The 19,840-nt window shown below is 35.9% G+C and overlaps 1 protein-coding gene across 11 annotated transcripts; it reads left to right on the forward strand.

The window, feature by feature from the left end:
* The first annotated feature begins 7,910 nt into the window (after nt 1-7,910).
* On the forward strand, nt 7,911-19,015 carry G2484-1 (protein). 11 transcript variants are annotated; one of them, XM_048092404.2, is made up of 15 exons: nt 7,911-8,187; nt 9,327-11,125; nt 11,259-11,714; nt 11,980-12,272; nt 12,401-12,843; nt 13,084-13,136; nt 13,232-13,339; nt 13,405-15,245; nt 15,450-15,558; nt 15,808-15,988; nt 16,495-16,562; nt 16,894-17,003; nt 17,090-17,905; nt 18,469-18,565; nt 18,643-19,015. In XM_048092404.2, exons 2-15 carry the CDS (start codon nt 9,337-9,339, stop codon nt 18,660-18,662), a joined length of 6,384 nt encoding a protein of 2,127 aa, XP_047948361.2. In that variant the 5' UTR covers nt 7,911-8,187; nt 9,327-9,336; the 3' UTR covers nt 18,663-19,015. The 11 variants fall into 11 exon arrangements, with proteins under 11 accessions (XP_047948361.2, XP_047948364.2, XP_047948368.2 ...); XM_048092407.2 differs by having other exon boundaries at nt 13,411-15,245; XM_048092411.2 differs by having other exon boundaries at nt 13,432-15,245.
* Nucleotides 19,016-19,840: the final 825 nt, after the last annotated feature.

Below are 19,840 nucleotides of genomic sequence, written 5' to 3' on the forward strand. Positions count from 1 at the left end.
AATATGTAGTTAATTGACATTAATACCCCTATTGATATTTTATGGAATTAATCATACGGCTTTATTGACGTTTTTTGTTGATCGTATTGACGTTCCGTGGTTGATGATCTAGGCTCTTAATTTGAATATCTAATGGTTATTATTTAGTTGTAGTTAGCAATTAGGTATTGAGTTAACAATATAACACTCCCCCCCCTTATATATATATATATATATATATATATATATATATATATATAATAATAATAATAATAATAATAATAATAATAATAATAATAATAATAATAATAATAATAATAATAATAAATATAGGTAAATTTAATTTTAAATTTATTCTCTTTATTTTTAAAAAACTATTTGATTAATTTGTTTATCATCTACAGCGAATTTCATTAATGTTATAAATGCAATACCAAATGAAAGTTCAAATCAAATTCAAAGTTCTTTTGGACTTTTTATTATAGTTTACTTTGTGAAACCTTTTATTACTATGCATAACTCATCGAATAAATATTTGTGAATTTTAATAAAGTTAAATATAATAAAAATTCAAAAAATTATAAGTAAATTTAATTTTAAAATTATTCTCTTTATTCTTTTTAATTCGATTGTTTGATTCATTTCTTTATCATCTACATTGAATTTCATTAATGTTATAAATGCAATACCAAATGAAATTTCTAACAAAACTCAAAGAATTTTTGGACTTTTTATAGTATATAGTTTACTTTGAAACCTTTTATTATCTTGATATATATGCATAATTCGTTGAATAACTATTTCTGGACTTTATTAAAGTTTAATACAATAAAAAGTCAAAAAAGTATAAATGTCAGCGCTACTAATAGCAATCATCGAATGCATATCTAATTTCAATTATGCATATCCTTATGGGGTAGAATTAAATATTTATAAATCTGATATATTTTATAAAAAAATAAATAAAATATTAATATTCAATTAGCAGCAATGTCTATTGGTCGTGAAAACTAGAATTTAACTATAATATAGATAAGAAAGTCAAAGATATGGAATAAGAATAAGATATTTAAACATATAATTCATAATGTTTATGTTTTAGTATAAAATGAACTAGAAATATGATCTGATACAAATAGATTATTAGGTAGCATGTACCTTAAATAAAATATAAACATGCAGTATTAGGTTGAACATACATATTATTCAGCTAAATATTATCTAAAAAAATTTAAATAATGTTAATTTCAACTATTTTTTATTAAATTATGCTAAAATAAATAAAATACCAATAAAATTAATTTAATTAAAAATAAAAGTACAAAAAGTTATACTCCTATATAAGTAAATGAGTAAATGTTAAGGTCTTATAAATATTTTAAATGTTTATTTTGGTGCACGTAGAATAAAGTGCAATATAGATTATAAAAATACTAGGATAGACACACACACACAAAAAAAAGTTATCTAAGAAATAAATGTAATAAAATAATATTCCATTTAATTTTAATTAATTATGTTAACTTCAAGATTTTTGTCAATTGTTCTGCAAAAGTTTATATCGTCTGAACAAAATATATAAAAATATTATTTCTTGTTCTCGTCATATTTATATACTCCAATTTTTTAAGTAATTAAGTATTATTAAAATTAATAATTGAAAAACCAAAGTGAATATATAATATAGTATTAAATATGATTCAAAGCTAATTCATTAAATTTTAGTGAGTTTTGATCAATTGTTTGTTGTGAGTCAAAAGAAAATGGAAGAAGAAAAAAAAATTAGAAAAAATTTAACAAGGAAGGGGGTGAAATTTTTTGACGTGAAGGTGGGGTATTAGATGTGAATCATGATCATGGTGATTTAATTGGGAGTTTACGTGGAGGTGGGAGTGTAGATATGAATCATGAACCATGGAGATTGGAGATTGGAGATTGGAGATTTAATTTGATATATTTAAATATTAATACTAAAGTTTTTTTAAGATTTAAAATATAATAAAGGATAATTCAGTAAATAAACAATATAATTAATAATATAACCGGTTTAAATTAACCGGTTTGGTCCAATTAAAATATTAAGGTTATTATGTACGTAGAATTTATATACGTTTATCTTTTCACATTATTTTTTCATCACATGCATTTGTAGATATGATTTTCGTGACACATGCATTTTCCCGCAAAAGTAATTGAGATGTCACAAGCATGATTTCTTTATCACATGCATTTGCAAATATGAGTTTTGGTGTCACATGCATTTCCTTGCAAAAGTAATTGAAATGTCATAAACATCAGTTCTTTATCACATGTATTTGCATATATAAATTTGGTCACATGCATTTTCCTTCAAAAGTAATTGAGATGTCACATGCATCAGTTCTTTATTGCATGCATTTGCAGATATGAGTTTGGTGCTACATGCATTATCTTACAAAAGTTTTTGAAATGTCACATGCATCACTGTAAGTGTCTATAACATATTTTGGTCAAAATATGATTTCCGTATTGCATGCATTATCCTGCAAAACTTATTGATATGTCACATGTTTTACTGCAAGTGTGTCTCACGTGTCTTGGTTTAGTGCCATATGCAAATATATTTAGTTTATAAATAGCTTGTGGAAAATTTTGGAAGATAACACCGACTGCACATTCCACCTCCAAAAAATGTCCTCCAGTGAAAACTCATCACTTTCATTGGATTCAAGTTCTGATGATTCAAATACCATAGCACTCAATCAATGGGAGCAATGAGTTTCTCAACAAAATCATCATATCAATACAATTGTTGAGAACATGTTATCCACGAATCTCAATCCCACTGGAGGGGCTCAAGCTTCTACAATCAGAAAAAGATATTGTGAAAGGCAACGCGAGATTGGTGTTGATCGTTTGACAATGACTATTTTGGTCCCAACCCGACATACGGACCACAGGTCTTTCGATACCGATTTCGCATGCACAAATCCGTATTCCTTCGGATAGTAGAAGCTGTTACTGCTAATGATGAGTATTTTCAAGAGAGATGTGGGACATCATCTGATGTCGTTGATAAGTACAGGAGCTATGCGGGTGTTGGCTTATGGGACATCATCTGATGTCGTTGATGAATATTTACGGAGTTCAACGGTGACGAGAGAATCTCTAATACATTTTGTTGAAGGTGTTATTTCATGTTTTAGTGCCATATATCTTAGAAGACTTACTGAGCAAGATTTGGCTAGATTTCTATATGTAGAATTCAACGTGGTTTTCCAAGCATGATTAGGAGTATAGACTGCATGCATTGGGAATGGAAGAATTGCCCTAACGCGTGGGATTGGACAATATATAGGGAGAAGTGGAAAACCAACGATAATTTTGGAAGTTGCTGCATCATACTATTTATGGATATGGCATGCATTCTTTGGAACTCCAGGTTGGTGCAATGATATTAATGTACTCCATATGTCTCCTGTTTTTAATGATGTCTTAGAAGGTCGAGCACCAAATGTTAATTACGTAGTAAATGGTCATCAGTATAATATGACATATTATCTTACTGATGGCATATACCCTGCACGGGCTGCATTTGTCAAGTCAATCACTTCTCCACAAACTCAAAAGCATAAGTTGTTTGCTCAATTTCAAGAGTCTATCTGAAAAGATGTTGAGCAAGCATTTGGAATCCTTACAAGCGCGTTTTGCATTTTTGCGAAGGTCATGCCTTGTCTGGGACAAGATATTGATGGGAAAAATTATGATTACTTGTATCATCATACATAATATGATAGTAGAAGATGGACGTCATACATATCAAAATTATTATGATCCTACTGAGTTTTTTGAAGATACACCTACAAGAGCACAACAAGGAAATGCTGAAGCTTTTTGCTACTCTACTCAACGGATTGAGAGTTTGTTTTCTTATTTAACAAATCGAGATCAACTCCACAGTAGAAAAACTCATATTGCCCTTCAAGATGATTTTATTGAGCACATTTGGAAAATTTTGGCACAAATAGTTTAATGTGTAATGTTTATCTCTTTTAGTTATCTTTCTTATTTTTCACTTTAGTTTGTAGTTTGGTTTGTTTATTTTCTATTATTGTACCGTATTTCTTTTATTTGTGTAATTTTATTATGTTGTATTTCAATTATATATGAATGTGTAATAAGTTTTATTATAAATTTGAATTATAAAATAATTTATATAATTTTTATATGAGTTTTTAAATATATTTGAATAAAATTATAAAATTTATATTGATTAAAAATACAAGGACTAGCATGGTAGTCTAATTTGTTATCAAACACTTACAAATGAGCATATGTATATGAGCATCACCAATCTATCAAATAGACCCTTACAACACGTATATTGAGACAATGTAATTCAATGATGAATAGGTCCTTTCGTGGAATTTTATATGTTGAACCGTCTAAGCATCCATTGTCGTCGGGCAATATACTATTTTGCTCAACCTACCTAATATTTAGGACTATATCTGATTATGATAGAAATGTTCAGGACCTCTCTATATTTCTAAAACGAGAGAGAATGAAGTTTGATTGTGTGGAGATATAGGTGAAGAATTCAAAATTTTCATTTTTCAAATAAAATAAATAAACTAATTAGTTAGGGATGTTTAAGTGTCCATTTAGGTGGATTAGTATGCTAAGTCGGTCAAAAACGAATTCACCATTAGTTTTTTTACGGTTCCTTCAAAATTCAGCAAAGGGAGATGATAAGTCGTATTCTAAGCCTTGGTTACTGGTCAGTATGTCGTAAAATGCATGTATTATCTGCAAAACAGTTGCTCAAGTGTGCAGGATTAAAGGATCCAAGTCAGTAGGAGACGATTCAGGTGACGCAAGTGAAAAGAGCGCTAGAAGGGTGCAATACTGACCAGGATACATGCCAGAGAAAAGGCTCGAGATGGAGAAGAAGGATAGCTGGGATGATCATTAACAAGGGCAGAAAAGTCAAATCGTGAAGGAAGTCTACCCTAAAAGCAAGGGCAAGCCTCCCTATAAAAGAAGCCACTTGGAGAGAGAAAGAAAGCGAGTTCGGTTCGGAGTTCGCAAGCTCTCGGTTCTCATACAACTTAGTAGAATTCTCTCTAGAAGATCAGTCCTTCAGCATTATCCAATCTCTCGTTCCTCGCCACAGCTATAGTCACTTGACGTCCAAGAGTCTGTCGGAGAAATCATCGTTCTACCGTTCCAGCCAGTTTGTCGCAGTAGTATAGCAGTATCACCGCCCGGAGTGGCAAACTATCGTTATTTGCTTTTTAGTTTAATCTTTATCTGCTTTCTTCGTTGGATCTGTTGCAAACATTTATCTTTGTTGCCTTTTGAAGTACTTAGTGAAGATCCAAACGTTTATGTTATGAAATTTCTATTCCGAATGTCTCTATGGTTTGAGTTTGCTTCATTCTGCCTAGGAAAGTTAGATTTAGTTATCGCTTTTAATTTTTAAGTGCGTGCATGTATTTTCCTTCGAGTAAGTTAGATCTGTGGTCGTTGATCGAATTTTATAGTTATGTTTCAGTCTGAGTTTTCGTGCATGAAGTCCCTGTTCTGCGCTGTGATCACCACCTTGCATGTTAGTCAGTAGAGGCAGTTTACAATTTCAGTTGTTCATCTTTAGTTAAACATTTTAATCGATGGATCTTGAGTTCGAAATTATGAATCTGAGTTTAGTCATGGAGTTTGTGTTCATATGATTTCTGTTAATGCTTGGTGAAGAAGAAAACGTCAAAATCAACTTTAGCCTTGGACCACTTTTACTTTTTGAGTTACTTTTGCTTTTGTCCCCCACTTTTCAGTTGTACCTTCCAGATCTGTCAGAAAGCCAACCAGCCACCAGATATACCCTGTTGTCTAAATTTCCTCTTTTAGTAACTGTCTACTTTTCACATACCTCTGAGATACTTTGTCCCCTATTTTCATGAACACAACCACATGCCTGTTATTTTCATGCCTACTAGTCAGTAGAGTACCATCTTTTTTTCTTGCCTAGGTAAAGTCTCAACCCAAGCGTGGTAGCTAACCAAAAACACCCAGGAATGTCACCGCAGTTATCCGAACGTGTCCATCCTTGTGGGATTCGACCCTTACCTCCATTATACTAATCATTAGAAGTGGATTGAAGAAACTTGTTTGAAACCAGATTCCAGTTGTCGTGCCAACGACTCAGCTAGATCGGGAATATTATCCTGATCAGTTGGATACACTCTTGCAGTTACACACTTGACCGAAACCTGCACCTTTCAGGAGACAAAATAAATACACAAATACAAGGTTCACAACTGTATTTTCAAACAGTCCATTTTCAATAGAAAAACATGTTCTTTTCTGAAGTAAATTAATTCGAAATATGTGCAAAAAACAAGTCAATCACATGAGCTGAGATGGATGGAGTATTCTAGATCAAAATCATAAAACGGACATAGTTTTTTTCGAAATAAATTCTCACATTCTGCTTACTCATTTCATTCACGTTTTACTAACTCTTTCCACTCATTTTTTTTTTCATTTAATAAAATTCGATATTTAATCTTGAACAGAAAGAATACATTTTAAGATAAAATACTCTCTCCATCCCGCAAAAGCATGTCATTTTGGTTGAGTATGAATTTTAATACACAATTAATAAAATAAAATAGAGATAAAAAAACAATTAAAATGGAGAATTAATCTCATCTTAATAGTTCCTCGTATTTGTTTCATTTGAAATACTATTTCTTTGTGAGTAAATGCAAAAATTGGTTATGAACATACGACCATTTTACAATTTTGGTCCTAAATTTTATCTTTTTGATTTTTTAGTCCTACACATTTCAAATCAGATCACAATTGGTCCTCCGTTAACAGTTCTGTTAAAAACTAACGGTCAACGGGTTTAATCCCAATTTTGACCAAATTAGACTTTTAATTCTGATTTTTTACTCCCTAATTAATTTTCTAATTATTTTAAAATATAAAACAAATAATATTAAAACAAACCCCTCTTTCTGAAACTGAAAGGGTTTAAGGCGGTGGCGGATATGTCGGAGAATTGAGCAGAAGAATCCCTCTGCGGCCAGCTCGAGCGAGTGAATTCTCTAATTGCATCTGGAGCTGATTTCACCTACTTTGACGCTGAAGGCCTCACGCCGCTGCCGCCAAGAATGGCTTCTCGGAAGTGGTCAGAGCCCTCCTCGACGCCGGTGCACCGTGGAACGCTCTCACCCCTCAAATCTCTCCACCGGAGACTTCGCCATGGATAATAGCCATCAATCCGCCTTCGAACCCCTTCTATTTTTTTAACTCATGAACCTTTTCCCCCATTTTATATCCAGAACCTGTGGAAGAGAGTAGAGAAGTCAGTCTACTATCTACATTTTTGTAAATTGCCGGAAAATAAAAATCTAATGCTAAAGGGGGATTATTTCATAAATTCAACTCCAACCCATTCTCTTTTATTTTCTTTATTATTATTATTATTATTATTATTATTTATTTATATTTTAAATGATAACTTATTAAAATAATTAAGGATATAATTATGGAGTAAAAAAATAGAATTAAAAATCTAATTTGATTAAAATCAGAATTAAACCCGTTAACCGTTAGTTTTTAACGGAACTGTTAACGAATAACTAATTGTGATCTGATTTGAACCGTGCAAAACTGAAAAATAAAAAAATTAAAGTTTAGAAATAAAATCATAAAATAATTATATATTCAGGACCAATCACCTTTGCTCATTTCTTTATTTGGACCACAGTCGCGGCATAGAATTTCATCCTCTATATCTTCAAAAAAGAAGCTTTAGAATTACAGATCTACCCCTTCTCATACACGTGTCAAGAGCACAGCAACATTGACACAAGCTTCGTCACAGGCGGTAAGAGAGCCCCCCTATTTGGTGTGCATCAGATATAAACAAACGCAGTTCACACACCACTTTCTCTCACTCTCCTTCTCTCTGCGCGCCTTTGTCTGTACATGTACGTATACGTGCAGCTCTGCTTCTGTACGGTGTGAATTTTTTTACCAGTTGTAGGGTGGAGTTTTGTGTTGTTGACGGTTTCCGACTCCGGAGATTTTAGAGTGTTCGTGGCCTAGGGTTATGAAGGAGAGCGTGGCCGTCCGATTAGGGTTGATTTGAGGGGAATCAACGGTGAGGATTTCGTCTTCGGATGGAGGGAGGTAGCGTCTCTACACTTACTTCTTCTGGTACTCTTCATTTCCTCTTTTTTTTTTTTGTTTAGGTTCTCTTTTCTTACCTTATTTTCTGAGGCTTTGGAATTAATTGATTTAATTTTTAGAGAAAACCTAGTTGTAGGTGGAAGTTGGTTATGGTGGGGGTCATTGTTAGCTGCTGTCAGGGTGCGTGTGTGCGGAGGAGTGGGTTATGCTGAAGTTATATTGGGTGTGTTCTCTAATTGTTGTTCCATTGGTGAAAATAGTCGCTTTCCTCTGGGTTTTGTTGAAGAAATGAAGGGAATTTCTAACATCTCAGATATTTTAGAGCATTTCTAGGGTTTTCGATTTTGAGTTTCAAACCTGGAATAATTGTTGGTATTTTAGACCTTAAACAACTGGATTAGGGTTTGCAAAATGTATGGAATTATCTGTCTTTCTTCCTTGTTTTGATTGAAATTGGAGTGCATTTTGTAGGACATATACTTTTAACATTGACATATATGTAAGGGTTTATTGTGATCGCCTGCTTTATTGTTGACTAAAAGTTTGGGACCACACTCTGCAATGCTGTTCTGGTAGAAAAAAGTGTACTATCCAACATTATGCTGGAAATTTTATTGATGGCAGACTTCTTCAAGTGATGTTAAGTTACAATATGAACAGTGGGAGAGTGTTAACCTATGGCAATGGCAAAAATGAACTCTACGCATTTTTAATGTTCTATGTTGAAGTGTTAAATGGTAACAGTTATTGCAATATATAAGCTTTGTCAATCAGGACTTTTCATGTATCCATAGACTTGGAAAATAATAGTTTCATTCATTTGATAATTTTTAATTATAACTTTTAAATTTTAAAAATCATATGAGGGATAGATTCAGGGAAATGAGAAAGAAAAAATTCTCTTATTGGAACTTTGTGATGTTTACAGTTGAGAGGTTCCCTTTTCTGGAGATTATATCTGCAGTAGTAAATAAGTATTAAAATGCTCGACGTTGTACCAAATTCATTATGACCTAGGTTTTTAGTGTAATTGCATTCACTAGATGGTAGATGCTCATTTTAATTTAAATGCTATGCGTTTACTACTCTTTCTATTGCCTCCTGTGAAGCTGAATTGTTTATTTATATTGGTTTCCATGTGCTCCTGATTTTAAAATTTCTTTTAGGGATAAACAGATGGACTATAATGACAATGACTATGAAGGCCAGAATCTTGACTTAGCTGGTGAAGAGAGCTCTAAAATTTCTGTTTTGAGACCCTTTGCTCTACCAAAGTTTGATTTTGATGACAGTCTTCACGGGCATTTGAGATTTGACAGTTTAGTTGAAAACGAAGTTTTTCTTGGTATTCCAAGTCAGGAAGACAACCATTGGATAGAAGATTTCTCTCGGGGAGGTAATGGAATAGAGTTCAGCTCCAGTGCAACAGAATCTTGTGCTTTGCGGAGGCATATCAATGTCTGGTCTGAGGCAACATCATCTGAATCTGTTGAAATGTTGTTAAAGGCAGTTGGACAGGAAGAAATGGTACATGGTGAAAAGATGATTGAGGAATCAGATCCAGGTGATCAGCTGGGTAGCTCAACAAGTGTAGTAGAGAACGATTCGAGGGATGCTTGTAAAGTTGATGATGTCAATGATGGGATTCCTTCATTACCCCCAGCTGAAGTTGTTGAATTTTCTTTTAGTTCAAATCAATCTTCAGGAGTTGAAATCAATCAGACTGAATGTACTTTACAGGTCCAGGAGACAAATCTTTCCTCTTATGCAGTAGGTATTGATAACAAAGATAGTAGTTTAACTGTGGCAGAAAACATGAGCATTGCAGTGAAGAGGGCTGACAATAATCAAGGGGAAACTTGTGGTTTGGTGGATGAGTCTCTGCCCCATCAAATGCAAGAAGACCTACCAGTTCACGGAAAAGAGATTGACAATTCTAATAGCTCTTCTATGAATTTTGATGTTAATGCTAGGGAATATGTGGAACAGGATAAGACTAGCAGTGCCAATTTTAATTCAAGTTGTACAGCAAAAAGTACTTTTAATCCCGTCGAGGAGCAAGACATAGGATGCAATGAAACTGAAACAAGATTGAGTGGTATTTTTCTGGAAATCGAGCATATTGAGAATCAGTGTTCTCGTGAAACCACTTCAGGTGCACAGTCCCAGAAACAAGAGCATGGAGTTGATACTTGCATTGCTAGTATGTTGGAAGTATCCAAAGGGCATACAATAGACGACTCAGCATCCAAAGATAATGTCTCAGGCCCAGAGACTAAGCAGCTGTCTGAAAGTTGTATCTTGTTACATGAGAGGTCATCTATAGTGATTCCGGAAGAAGGAATTCAGGATCTTGGTATAGGAGACAATGATGCTGCCACCCCGGCATTTAATGGCGGTAATGATCTGAAGCAGGGTACTGTTATTCAATCATCAGAAAGACACAAAACTCTTGTTGGAAAGGAAGATGTCTCTGCTGAAAGTAACAGCTCTCCTGAGGCTCCATCTACTGCATATGAGCCCACTATATTACATGACGTACTAGATAATCCTTCTGAGAAAGACAATGACCACAAAACTGATGATACAGTAGGTGAATCTGGTAAATCAATAGGTTCAATAGTTTCTAGAGAATGTTCTGAGAAATCAGTCAATGATGGTATGGAAGATTCTCAAAACATTCCTGCACCACCAAAAGAGGAAGAGGATAGTGTGAACCCTCCATTACAGGGTGAGAGCATATGGACATCCAATAAAGATATTGTCTCTATGCAGATTGATGCTCATGAAAGTGCTGTAAATGGTTCTGCCCATGAGGAAGAAAGTGAAAAGTTGCCTCTTGATTCAAATGAAATGGTCCTTGATGATGTTGAAAAAGAAGTTGGATCCAGTTGTCCTGCAGAGGCAGTTGAAGTCCAGAAACCTACTGGATCAAAACCTGATAGTCCTATTGGGAATGATCCAGGTATTTTATCCCAAAATTCCATTTTATGTTCCTCATCTTGTATATGTCAGTGTGAACTAGGATTATGAATTGTACTCTGCTACTTTATCCACTATGCAATCTTGATTTTCGCTCTCTGTTAACTTCCTTGTAGCATTGAATTCTGAAGTTGAAGGTAAAAACTTGACAGCATCACCTGCTGAAGGAGATCAGTTTGCTTACTCTCGCAAGCATATCCCACCACTATCTGATATGGAGCACAAGGATCAAAGTAGAGAAACCGAGTCTGTAGCTCTTAAACAACCAAGTCATTCAGATCCAAAGGAGGCACTAGATAAGAATGAGCTTTTCCCTGCTGCTGAAATTGATAACGATACAATTGCTGCTTCTGTAACAGGAGAAATAAAGACAAGCCATCAATCTGTTTCCCTCTTAGAGATTTCCAGTGACAACATTCCTGATGAAGCCTCCAAGGAGTTAAATAAACTAATGGATGATCCTGCCAATGCTTTAGTAGCTCAAAATGATGGAATTGAAGCCGCACCTTCTAAAGAACAAATGATGGCAGAATCAGAAAGATACATCACAGATAATTCTTCAAAATTGTCAGGTGATTCATCTCTTATGTTATGAAATCATATTCAATGAGGACCTAGACCCCTCTCTAGCTGTTGTGTTTCTTGTCCATTGAAGGTGCTATACATATTGCCATCTTGGAGGACGTTATTCGATTGTGTTTCCTATGATAAGTTGACATCCTAAATACTCTTTGCAGTCTTAATTATGGAAAATACTTCATCAATCAAGTAATTAACGAATTATAAGCCTGGATTTCTAATAATAACTAAAAAAGTTCTTCTATTGTATAATTGCAGTAACCAGCAGTACTGTAGAAATTGATATATCTAACAAGGATGATGTCCCTGCTCCCGGTGCTAGCTGTACTGACCTTTCACAAATTGAAGTAAACGAGCATGCTTCTCCTCAGAAGATCAATGTTGAAAATTCTAGCAAATTGTCAAATAGATCTCAGACTTCAGGAGTTAACGAGCCGTGCAAAGAAGATGAGACCTTTACTTTCGACACCAGGCCTTTGGAAAGTCGACCTACTGAAGATGCTGGCAGGAGTATGCAATCATTTCCGGCAGTACAAGCTTGTAAAATGCCGGTACCTTCATTCTCCACCCTCACTCTCTGCCCATGTTCTGATCATTAACCTTAAATTTTTCCCATTTACTATTTTGTTTTCACCTATATAATTAATATTCTACACTCTTGCCATGGGATTTGCTGAAGACTGGCGAAGGATTGCCTGAAGCTGCTGTTTGCAGCCAAACGAATCCAATCGTTGTGAAGGAAACTTCTCATGTTGGGTCTTCAACACCTGGTGTTTGCCCTCCATCTGGAGGTGTTGGAGCTACCTCTGAGCGTAAATCAAGACGTGGAGGCAGTAGATCTGGAAAGGGAAGTTTAAAAAAGGGAAATCTAGCAAAAGAAACATCTGCTCTGAAGCAGACTGAAAAAGGGGAGAAATCATCTCCGTTTATGAGTCCATCAGCAGCTGGTAAACTCATGGTGTTTGAAAGTGGTGTGAAGCCGAGAGGGCATGTTACAATTCCTACATCAAGCATGCCTGATCTTAACACCTCTGCTCCATCATCTTCGTTCTTTCAGCAGCCTTTTACAGATTTGCAACAAGTGCAACTTCGAGCACAAATCTTTGTTTACGGATCTCTTATGTGAGTGTACTTATTCTTTCTGAAGTTTAGTTTGCTTTGCATTACGAAACTGGAAATAATTGTTTAGTGGATTGTGTTTTCTGTAAACATATATTTGTGCATCAGATGTTCATTGGACATTCTTGCGAGAGTGCATGAATTATGAAGTTATCCTTCGCAAGTCTACCTTTTTTCGCGAATATGTGAAACGTGTTTTTTTGTTTTTGGTGATAGTTATATTTAAAATTGATTTGATTTCAGTCAAGGAGCAGCACCTGATGAAGCTTGTATGGTTTCAGCCTTTGGTATGTCTGGTTAGTTGCACATTTCTTCTCCCTCTCCTTCCAACTCTGTGGTTGGTAATTTTGTTACTACTGCTGAATATTCTGCTTTTTTTCCATGGGAGAAGATGGAGGTAGGAGCTCTTGGGAGCGGTCTTGGCGTGCGTGTGTAGAAAGATTTCATGGTCAAAAATCCCAAGGAAATAATACTGGAACCCCTGTACCCTCGCGTTCTGGTAAGTTATCCTGCTCCCAGGTATTTGCATTATAATGTTTAACTTTGGCTGATCATGAATTGTAGTTAAAGATGTAGGTGCTAAATCTCCAGATCAAAATAATAAACAAGGTTTCCCTCAAAGTGATGTTCTTTCCTCAACAGCTGCTCGGCCAAGTATCAAAGCTATCCCTTCTCCAGTTCACTCAGCGATTCCTCTCTCGTCTCCCTTGTGGAATGTATCTACTCCATCCGGGGAAGCTCTGCCTCCAGGTAGCATGTCTAGAAGTGCTGTGATTGATTATCAGGCTGTTTCTCCTTTGAATCCTTACCAGACACCACCTTTGCGGAATTATGTTGCGCATTCTACTTGGCCAGCGCAAGCCCCTCCTGCTCCCTTCCCTGTGCCGTGGCTTGCTTCTTCACAAAGTTCTCCTTTTGAAATCAGTACTAGCTATCCTGCATTCCAAAGTACGGAACCAGTAAAACTGACAGCAGTTAAAGAATCACCTTTGCCTATTACCTCTGGCCTGAAGCATGGTGCCCCTATTCCTACAACTAATACTGGAGCAACCGCTGTGTTAGTTGGGGCTTCTCCACTTGACTTGAAAAAGGTTAAAGCATCATCTGGACAGACTTCTGAGACGAAAACTAGAAAGAGGAAGAAGTCTTCTGGTTCCGAGGATGTTGTACAGGTTACTGCCACTGCTCCTCTATCAGATGCTGTCTCTGCTCATTCAGTACCTAGCCAAATATCTAACAAGGCTCCTACAGTCGAAGATCTTAGTCGGGTATCTTTTATATCTCAGAATCAAGTAGGATTATTGCCGAGACCTGTTGTTGGGAGTTATTATTCTACATCTGTGGCCGTCTCAACACCTTCAAGCTTTGCGCCTAAAGGCCCTCCCTCCAACCAGGCTTTTCCTGTGGCAACACCTTCAGTTTCAAGTGGTCATTTCAGTAAAGGCGATATAAATATGGATAAGAGGGCTTTCAGTACTGAGGGTTTTAGCAAAGTTGAGGAGGCTAAGTTGCAAGCGCAGGAGGCTGCTGCTCATGCTGCTACTGCCATAACTCATTGTGATGGTGTTTGGAGCCAGTTGGAACTGCAAAAAAGTTCCGGCTTGACATCAGATGCTGAGTCTAAATTGGTGTCTGCTGCTGCTGCTATAGCAGCTGCTGCGTCTGTTGCAAAGGCAGCAGCTGCAGCTGCTAAGATTGCAGCAGATGCTGCAGTGCAAGCAAAGCAAATGGCTGATGAAGTATTGACCAAGTCTGGAACGTCCACTTCCTCTGAGTATAATTCTTCACTATATAATTCCATAAATTTGGTAAATCAATCACCTACATCTATTTCAAAGGGTGGGGATCGAAATAATACTCCCAGTTTAATGATATCTGCTGCTAGAGAAGCTGCTAGGAAGAGAATTGAGGCTGCTTCAGCTGCAACCAGGCATGCAGAGAATCTTGATGCCATTCTCAAGGCAGCTGAATTGGCTGCAGAAGCTGTTGCACATGCTGGAAAAGTTGTTGCCATGGGTGATCCTTTCTCTTTGACTGCTCTAGCAGAGGCAGGGCCAAGCAATTATTGGAAAGCCCCACAGGTGGTTGGTATCACTGGTTCTAAATCAAATGACTTGAATAATGGTAAATCTATTAGTACAAATGCTGCGGAAGTGCCCGGTGTTAATAGTCAACAGAAAGAACCTGAGAAGGATGTGTGGGGAACAAGTCATAATATGTCTGCTACTGAAAGAGAGTCATCAAAAGACGCTAGTGATCGTGTCACACTGGCTGCAAATATTAAACCCCACGATGACAGAACATTATTAGACTCAGCAAATACTATGTTTGTTGTTCGCGATCCAGATATCGAGTCAAGATCAAACATTTCATCCACAAGCATGAGAGAGGGTTCTGTTGTTGAGGTTTCTGATCTTGCTTTTATTAAATTATCTTATACTTCATTTTAGTTCCTTTGAACATATATTAGGGTCTTAATGCTGAACAGTTGTTTCACAGCTTGTTCTGTTTCAAATGATAAATGTGGTAATGTGTTAAAATTTGTGATTCATTGTGCATGAATTCTAGTTCATAATCAATAAAGAGTATCATCTGTTTTGATACTGCAGGTTCTTAAAGATCGTGGTGATTCAACGAAGGCCTGGTTCTCCGCCCGTATACTGAGTTTGAAGGATGTTCAAGCGCTTGTTTGTTATGATACACTACAATCAGATGAAGGTAAGTTACTGGTGTTTGTATTCGAAGTAAGGAAATACATAGTAGTTATGTACTTCACCACTGCTAATGGTGTAAAGTCGACTGGAACATAATATAATCTAAATAAAGTAAAAGAACCGTATAGAAATCCTCAAACGAGGCTTATGGAATAATCCGTCCACAAATTGCAAAGCCAAAAGACATGCCTCTCACTTATTGAGGCTATTTTGTTTTTTCAGTTTGCATTAATGAATGTGTTAAATTTTTTAGGATCTGAGCAACTCAAGGAGTGGATAATGATAGAAGCTAAAGATGGTCATGCTCCTAAAATACGTGTTCCTCATGTTATGACTAGTGTGCATCTTGAAGGAACAAGGAAGAGGCGCCGTTCTGCTGTAAAAAACTACACCTGGTCTGTTGGAGACCAAGTTGACGTTTGGTTGCAAGATTGGTAAGTGAACTAGCTTTTGTTCTGACAAGCTTAATATGCACTAAGAGTCTAAGATAGCATCTAATTAAACCTTGAATTTTTTTGTTATCTATTAGCACTTCATGTAATTCTAAACACCTCCGTAGTGCTTGTCTTGTTTGTTGTTCTTGTGGTTTGGTGACTTCATTTTCTGTCCTGGTAGTGGAAGATTTATGTTACAGGGGAAAATGGCTGGTACTTGTTTCATTCACATCTTATCGACAGAAAATACTTCAAAGACGCAAATAATATCTCTGTGTGTGTATATTTGCTAGTGGAACAAAACCAAACTCCAAACTAGAATTTCTGTTTCACTTTGGTTGGTTCTTATTATGAGATACTCAATGGTCTCGTTTTTGCATATACAATATTGTTGTTGAAAGACCTTTTTGCCAGATATTATGCACTGAAAGAATAATGTGATGCTTTACTTTTCTTTTGAATTCATCTAATTCAGTTGTCATAATCTTCTATATATGTAACTTCAGCTGGCGTGAAGGCATTATCGCAGAAAAGAACAAGAGAGATGCGACTTCATTCAGTGTCCATTTTCCAGGTATTTTCTTTATAGTATTCAAGAGTTCTAACACTAATCGTATCAGGAATCCTAACATTTCTGTATACTACTCAGGCGTTTCTTTTCGGCACGAAATTTAAGAAAAATTGTGTTAGTGAGTTAAGTAAAAGAAGAAGAAAGTTGGAAATAAAAAAGGTAGTACTAAATTGCAAAATGGCAAAATGACTCCACTACTATGGAACGGAGAGAGTACTAAATTACACATAATTCCAATACTTACTACAGATGCAAATAATTTTCTATATTCACTTCTTTGATTTATAATTGCAACTTCAAATTTCTGCAATATGACCTTTCATCGTTTTTACAGCTCAAGGAGAGACATTACCGGTCAAATTGTGGCATCTTCGACCATCTTTAGTTTGGAGTGAAGGCGAATGGACTGAATGGCACAAAGCAGAGCGTGATGACACTCAAAAGGTCCTATATTTTGTTTTCTGCATGTAATTAGCATTCCTTCCCTGTTTCTTTCAGTCCTAAACCTCAGATGTACATCTTATATTCAGGGAGATACACCAGCTGAGAAGCGACCAAAGCTGGGAAGCACCAGTATTGAGGCGAAAGGGAAAGCTAAGATGGTTAAAAACATTGATTTTGCAGAAGTTGGGGGAAATGAAGAACCGAAATTGCCGTTGTCTGCTAATGAAAAGGTTTTTACTATTGGTAGTACAAAGGAGGAGAACAAATTGAACATGGCTCGGACAATGAAGTCTGGTTTGGAGAAAGAAGGATCCAAAGTTGTATTTGGTGTCCCTAAGCCTGGGAAGAAGAGAAAATTCATGGAAGTAAGCAAGCATTATGTTTCTGATAGAATCTCCAAGACTAATGTGCCTAATGATTCGGCGAAGTTATCCAAGTTTCTGATGCCTCAAGGATCAGGGTCTCGGGGATTCAAAGGTACTTCCAAGGAAAAACAAGTAGCTGATTCTAAAATAAGACCACCTAAGTCTGGGAAACCACCAAGTGTGCCAAGTAGAACTTTAGCACGAAGAGATGACTCTACCTCTACACGATCTAATGCACGTACTACATCATCAGATCATATATCAAAAGAGTCTATGAGTAATGATGAGAATGAATCATCTGAACAAAACCTTGCTGAAGTTGATGAGGCCACACAAGGTGCTATGGTATTCTCTTCTCAAGCTCCTTCTGAAGAAAACCGTAAGAAAGCAGTGAGGAATACTAAATCTGAACGTCTCAACCAAGGGAAACTTGCTCCTGCTAGCAGGAAATTAGCAAAAGATGAAGCAACTGAAAAGTTAATATCGGAAGCCTCTGAACCCCGCCGATCAAATCGCCGAATTCAGCCAACATCACGGGTAGCAAACTCTTATTTTTTGGCTTGTAATTACATTTTGCATATGTTCATTTCGTCTATGTGCTCCACATATATGCCTATCATGCTTGGTGTTAATAACTGTCCAAAACATGGATATTGGTTTCCATTATTAAGAACCTCCTGAAGATTTTAGGTTTGCTTCTCTAGGGTTTTAGATTATGCATAATATAACCATGTTTAGGTATAAAATTCTCCAAACAGCTTACTATACTGGATGCAATTGTAAATGAGGTCACATCACAATTGGTTGAGTTTTAGCAATTGTTTGTTTCACTTTTCTCGATTCTTTTGGCAATCTACATAGATTCTGAAGTTGTAGAGAAACTGCGATAAACTTCTTGTAAATAATTATCAAAGCTAACTGCTACATGTGATGTGGATATCTTTCACTTGAAATCGAATTACTTTCAAATCACGCCTTATTACATCGTGATATTGGCCGGGAGTGTCACTCGTCTGATCCACTCATATGTTTCAGATGGTTAGTGCAATGATAAATAATTTGTCATCACAATCTTATCAGTTTAACCTTTTCTTAATCAGCTGTTGGAAGGCTTGCAAAGTTCGCTGATAATCTCAAAAATACCATCGTCTTCACATGACAAGGGGTATAGGAGTCACACCAAAGGCACAGTCAGGGGTAAGGCGTACCACATTCTACTGATAAGTATCTTCTTTACATCTCTAAGTATCAATATTTTTTTTTGTTCTTGCTAGGGAATAACAATCGTGGCTGACAGGGACATATTATCACGACAACTCTTTTGTGGCTGGTAAATGGCCAAATTGTCCTCGTGTAGTTGCTCTCTCTGTAGATTTATTTGTCATGAATAATTGAGGATGCAAATGCTCAGTTTCCTATGTTGCAGATGTAAAATTTAGGCCGTAGATGTCAATATCGGTGTTTTAGTTGGCATACAGAAAATAGGTTTCGACTTTCCATTGCGCGCGAATAGATTGCTGTATATGGAAAACATGTCTTAGCTTGCCGTAAATGTTTGCAGAGAAGTCTAATTTAACCAAAATTTGCATGTTTGGTACTATCATGACTGATGAGGTTTTATTTTACAATTTCCCTTTGTTTCTGCCATGACGAGACTAATCAACGCTACTGCGTTTGATGTTTGAGCTGAATTTGGTGTTCCCTACCATGCAAAATTTTTTACTTTTTAAATTTTTATCTGATATATCCCGTTATAAAACAACAGTCATTTTCATTTTGACTGCGTTTCGTTTTGCCAAGCTTGGGTGTTTGAGGTTATATCTTCAAGGGATATTTATCTCTAAAACCGAACTTTGACTTGGTTGAAATATGTCTCACGAACTATTAAAGTGGTCTAATAATACCCCAAATTTTAGGGCATCCACAATGGGGCGTCCTATAGCCCGCCCTATCCTCCAACATATAAGCATTTTATCTTCCAACCCATTCACCTGCAGTGGGACGTCTATAGCCCGCCCTATAATTTTAACTCATACTCTCTCTGTCCATGAATAGGAGTCACGGTCACTTTTTTACACTCATTTTGTAAAAATGATAATAAATAGTTAAAGTGTAGAAATAGTAAAGTATGAGAAAATAATGTAGTCAAGAGTTAAAGTGTAGAAATAGTAAAGTATGAGAAAATAATGTAGTCAAGAGTCTTGTCTACGTTATTCTCTCTCTTACTTTACCATTTCTATACTTTAACTATTTATTATCATTTTTATAAAATGAGTGCGCAAAAGTAACCGGGACTCCTAATGGTGGACGGAGGGAGTAGTTTGTACTCCCTCCGTTTCATAGTAATAGAGGCATTTCATTTTGCAGTTTTGAAAAAATAATTATAAATAGTTAAAGTGGAGAAAAAGTAAAGTAAGAGAGAAAATATTATAGATTCTTCTTTTCTACATTATTCTTTCTCGTACTTTACTT

This window comes from Salvia hispanica, chromosome 4, assembly GCF_029641045.1.
Source record: "Salvia hispanica isolate PSC_SH4W2 chromosome 4, Shi_PSC_v1, whole genome shotgun sequence".
Lineage (NCBI taxonomy): Eukaryota > Viridiplantae > Streptophyta > Magnoliopsida > Lamiales > Lamiaceae > Salvia > Salvia hispanica.

Coding starts and splice junctions, on each gene's coding strand:
- G2484-1 (XM_048092404.2), top strand. CDS start 9,337: ATGGACTATAATGACAATGACTATGAAGGCCAGAATCTTGACTTAGCT. Junction 15,989..16,494: donor GACGTTTGGTTGCAAGATTG/GTAAGTGAACTA, acceptor ATGTAACTTCAG/CTGGCGTGAAGGCATTATCG. Junction 17,906..18,468: donor GAATTCAGCCAACATCACGG/GTAGCAAACTCT, acceptor TTTCTTAATCAG/CTGTTGGAAGGCTTGCAAAG.